The sequence below is a fragment of the Gossypium arboreum genome, chromosome 1 (genome assembly GCF_025698485.1).
Source record: "Gossypium arboreum isolate Shixiya-1 chromosome 1, ASM2569848v2, whole genome shotgun sequence".
In the NCBI taxonomy this organism is placed as follows: domain Eukaryota; kingdom Viridiplantae; phylum Streptophyta; class Magnoliopsida; order Malvales; family Malvaceae; genus Gossypium; species Gossypium arboreum.
The window spans coordinates 122,163,299-122,167,761 of NC_069070.1; the positions used below are offsets into that span (position 1 = coordinate 122,163,299).

At 31.7% G+C, this 4,463-nt stretch overlaps 1 protein-coding gene across 1 annotated transcript; it reads left to right on the forward strand.

The window, feature by feature from the left end:
• Nucleotides 1-683: 683 nt before the first annotated feature.
• On the forward strand, nt 684-2,493 carry LOC108482315 (tryptophan decarboxylase TDC1-like). The gene has a single exon (XM_017785439.2). The coding sequence runs from the start codon at nt 857-859 to the stop codon at nt 2,348-2,350; it is 1,494 nt and encodes a 497-aa protein (XP_017640928.1). The 5' UTR covers nt 684-856; the 3' UTR covers nt 2,351-2,493.
• Nucleotides 2,494-4,463: the final 1,970 nt, after the last annotated feature.

Genomic DNA, 4,463 nt, shown 5'->3' on the forward strand with positions numbered 1-4,463 from the left:
TTTTTTTTTTATATTATTCATATCTATTTTATGGTTTATGTTCGGGGTTCGTAGTTGTCCCTCCTAACAATATCATCTTCAAAGTTCGAACCTAAGTTATTCCCTTGGGAGTAAAATTTGTATTACCATTGCTCTCGACCACTTATTAATTGGTTGGAAGTTAATATATATAAAAGCATGTGTTTTGAGAAATTTTTGAACTAATGGTCATACCTCCCATCATATTACCAAAATTTACATTTAAAAGAAATAAAGTAAAATAGAAAGTATGATAATTTTAATTTAAAATTAATTATAAATTTAATATAAGTTTTAAAATAGGATTATTATAAAATATAGGAAAACAAATGGTGATATTTATAATCATAGTTATATTCAATCATTTAAATAAAAAATATTATTATAAATTAATTACTGTAATTAAAAATATAATATTAAAATTTTGATTAATTAATAAATGCGTAAAATATTAATTTGACCTGTAATAGCTATCTGATTCATCCGGTCTGATCGGTGGATTTGGTTCGGAAAAGATTGCCTCTAATAACACAGAATTGAACCCTATTCCCCGCGTATTCTTCACGTTTAAAATTGACCACTCATCAACTACCTCTACATTTAATCTACGTAGTGGCTGACTTTTACTATAAAAGGAAGCATCCGTTTAAAGCACGCAAGGAGACCGCCAAAGAGTAGCAAAACTAGCAACGGAACTTCGTTTTTTATATTATGTCTAAATAGAAAAATAAGTTTTTTTCCTATATAACCTTAGACTCTATATCACTGTCTCAGTATCTCTTTCTTTCTGGATTTTTAGAGTTATTATTATTAATATTAATTATTAATAATTATTATTATGGGTAAAATTGAATCCAACTTGGTCAACACACCCCATTTCAATCCCTTAAACCCTCAAGAGTTTAGAAAACAAGCTCATGAAATGGTGGATTTCATTGCTGATTATTATCAAAATATCGAGAGCTACCCAGTTTTAAGTCAGGTGCAACCAGGCTATCTCCGGGCTAACTTGCCGCAAAACGCACCGTCTCTGCCTGAATCCCTTGAAACGATCCTTGAGGACGTTAAAAACCAGATAATCCCAGGGATGACGCATTGGTTAAGCCCTAATTTCTTTGCTTTTTTTCCTTCAACTGTTAGCACTGCCGGTTTCCTTGGTGAAATGCTTTGTACTTGCTTTAACTCCGTTGGTTTCAACTGGATTGCTTCGCCGGCGGCGACTGAGTTGGAAATGCTGGTCATCGATTGGCTGGCTGACATGCTGAAGCTGCCCAAGTCGTTCATGTTTCAAGGTACTGGCGGTGGCGTTATCCAGAACACCACCAGTGAAGCTATTCTCGTTACGCTAATTGCGGCGAGGGACAAAGCTCTTGATGTCGATGGCTCCGGCAACTTGAACAAGCTTGTCGTTTATGCTTCCGACCAAACTCATTCCACATTTGCTAAAGCTTGTAAGATGGTCGGCATTTCTCCTCGGAACATAAGGTTGATTCCGACGACGATCGACGCCGGTTTCTCTTTATCTCCCATTCAGCTTAAGGCCGCCGTCGAAGCAGACATGGCGGATGGGTTGGTCCCACTTTATCTTTGTGTCACCCTAGGGACCACTTCCACCACGGCTGTTGACCCAATCGAACTGCTCGCTGGTGTGGCGAAGGAACATGGCATGTGGGTTCACGTGGATGCTGCTTATGCCGGAAGTGCATGTATATGCCCGGAGTTCCGCCATCACCTTAATGGGGTAGAACTAGTTGACTCGTTGAGTTTGAGTCCCCACAAGTGGCTACTCAGTGGCTTAGATTGTTGCTGCTTGTGGGTGAAAAACCCCACCGCACTTGTCAAAGCTCTAAGCACCAACCCGGAATACTTGAGAAACAAACAAAGCGAATCGGATTCCGTCGTCGATTTCAAGGACTGGCAAGTCGGTACCGGCCGGAGGTTCAAGTCATTAAGATTATGGCTCATTTTTCGAACATACGGTGTCGTCAACTTACAAGATCACATCCGGTCCGACGTAGGGATGGCCAAGATATTCGAGGATTTTGTAAGATCCGACCCGAGGTTCGAGATTGTGGTGCCAAGAGAGTTCGGGCTGGTGTGTTTCCGATTGAACCCGGATGAAACTTTCGGGTCGGATTACACCGAACTGTTGAACCGGAAGTTGTTGGATTGGGTCAATTCGACGGGTCGGGTTTATATGACTCATACGAAAGTTGGTGGAATATATATCCTGAGATTTGCTGTGGGCGCCACATTGACGGGTGACAACCACGTGGTTGCTGCATGGAAGCTGATCAAGGAAGGAGCTGATGCATTGCTGAAGACTGTTTGACTGCCTCACTTCCACCGGAGCTAGTGTGGACGTGCTTTAGTATTTGGAAATGTCATTAATAAGGCTAAATATGCCATAACTTGCAAGCATTTAAAATTTAATTTTTCTAATTTTTCCAAATTTAAAATTTAAAATTAAATAAACTCTAAATTTATTGGTATAACATGAAATAAAAAACAATTTCCTATAATAATAATAATAATTTCATGTTTCAATAAACCTAACTTTAATAAAGAATTCTAACTATATTCATAATTAAATTTTGTTTTAAATCTAAAATGTAAATAACTAAAATTCTTAAATTAAAAATAAAAACTAAACTTTAAATGTAAAAAATATGATAATCGACAATAATATATTTATTTAACTATATTTAACAATAATATATATTTGACTATATTTACGAGTGTTTAAACAAATATAATCTTTATGTGTATAAATATAATACAGTTACAAGTATAGATATGTTCGAACAATTATAGAGTAGAACACTAATAAGTATTAGGTGCACTTTCAAAAGGAGAAATCAAAATCTACCCTTAGAGATGACATTATTGTGAGAAGTAGCTACGAATCTCGAAAAAATTAATCTTCATGAAAAGTAAAACGAACATGAGAATACAAAGAACAAATTGATGAAGAATCAAAATATAACCAGATAAAACTCGCACATAACACCTACGAATGGTAGAACTAGAGATACAAAATTGACAATTACAAATAATCAGACTCGTACCTATCGGCCTCCCCTTCCCAAATAACAAATTAAACCCTTTAAAATTTTAAGATAACACATAGTAAAATTGCACTTTTAACTCTCATATTAATAAAATTTTAATTTAATTTTTTAAAATTATATTTTAACTCTAATAAAAATACACATAACAAAAAAAACAACCATTCACGAATTGATTGCGTTTTGGTGTATTCCATTTTCTTTTTTTGACCAAACCATGAACCTAAAACGTTTTCAAACTAGGAGAAAGATGATTTCATTGAAGCGGTGATAAAAATAATAAATTAACATAAGATTATTTTGAGACATAATATGATAATATATAGGTAGATAAATATAAGGTGTAATGATGTTAATTTGTTAGTATTTAATAGGGATTTTAAGATTGATTTTATGAAAATTAATTTCGATATTATTAAGTTTGTAATTTTTATAATTTTGTTGATAAAATAAATTTAATGGTAATTATAGATTTGTTTAATTTTATATTTAATTTGTCAAATATAGTGCGATGGATGTGATTTGATTCAGATTTTATAGCTTATTTTATAAAAATTAATAGTTAGTATTATTTGCTAATTACGAATTTTCATCAATTCAATTTTAAAATCTGAATTAAGCACGAAAAAATTAAACGATTAATGTATAACTTTTATCTAATACAAATATAAATAAAAATATATAAATACCACATTAAAAAGAAATTATATGTTAAAGTCTTATTTAATAATTAAGAGGTAAAGTTGAGCAAGATAGCTTTAACGAATGGCTTCGAATTTATGATCCCTATTGAAAGCTACTGAATAGTAACATGAACAGTTCCACATAAATCTCAATGTGCAGTGGTGGGGGAGCCAAGGGGCCGGTCTCGATTTTATTTTATTTTTTTATAATTTATAAAATTCTAAATTAATAATAATAAAATTACATTTTCATCCATTAAAAATAATAATAATTTATTTTATTTTTTAAAAATTATAAAGATATAAATTGTTAAAATAATAAAATTATATTTTATTATTAATAAAAATATAAAATTTAATTAATTTTATCCTAAATAATTTTTCAACTTCACCGCTGCTAATGAGTATCAACCAAATATGGAAGGAGAATTACATAAACTTCTAGAAGGTGAGCTTGGCTGACTATATCTATTTTAAAAACTAAAAGGTTCTCTCTCTATATTCCAGAATATAGTTTAAGAAAAGGTGTAGTATGTTATTTAGCTATTGAGGAGGAATTTGCATGATATTTCTGCCCTTCAAGATGTATTTAAAATATATAAAATTATATATAAAAGCAATAAAAATGGTGTAATTTTATTTAAAATAAATTATTAATATGTTAAAATTTAATATATATATATATATATAAAAT

Excerpts from the sequence above, each read along its gene's own strand:
- LOC108482315 (XM_017785439.2), top strand. The coding sequence starts at position 857 with ATGGGTAAAATTGAATCCAACTTGGTCAACACACCCCATTTCAATCCC.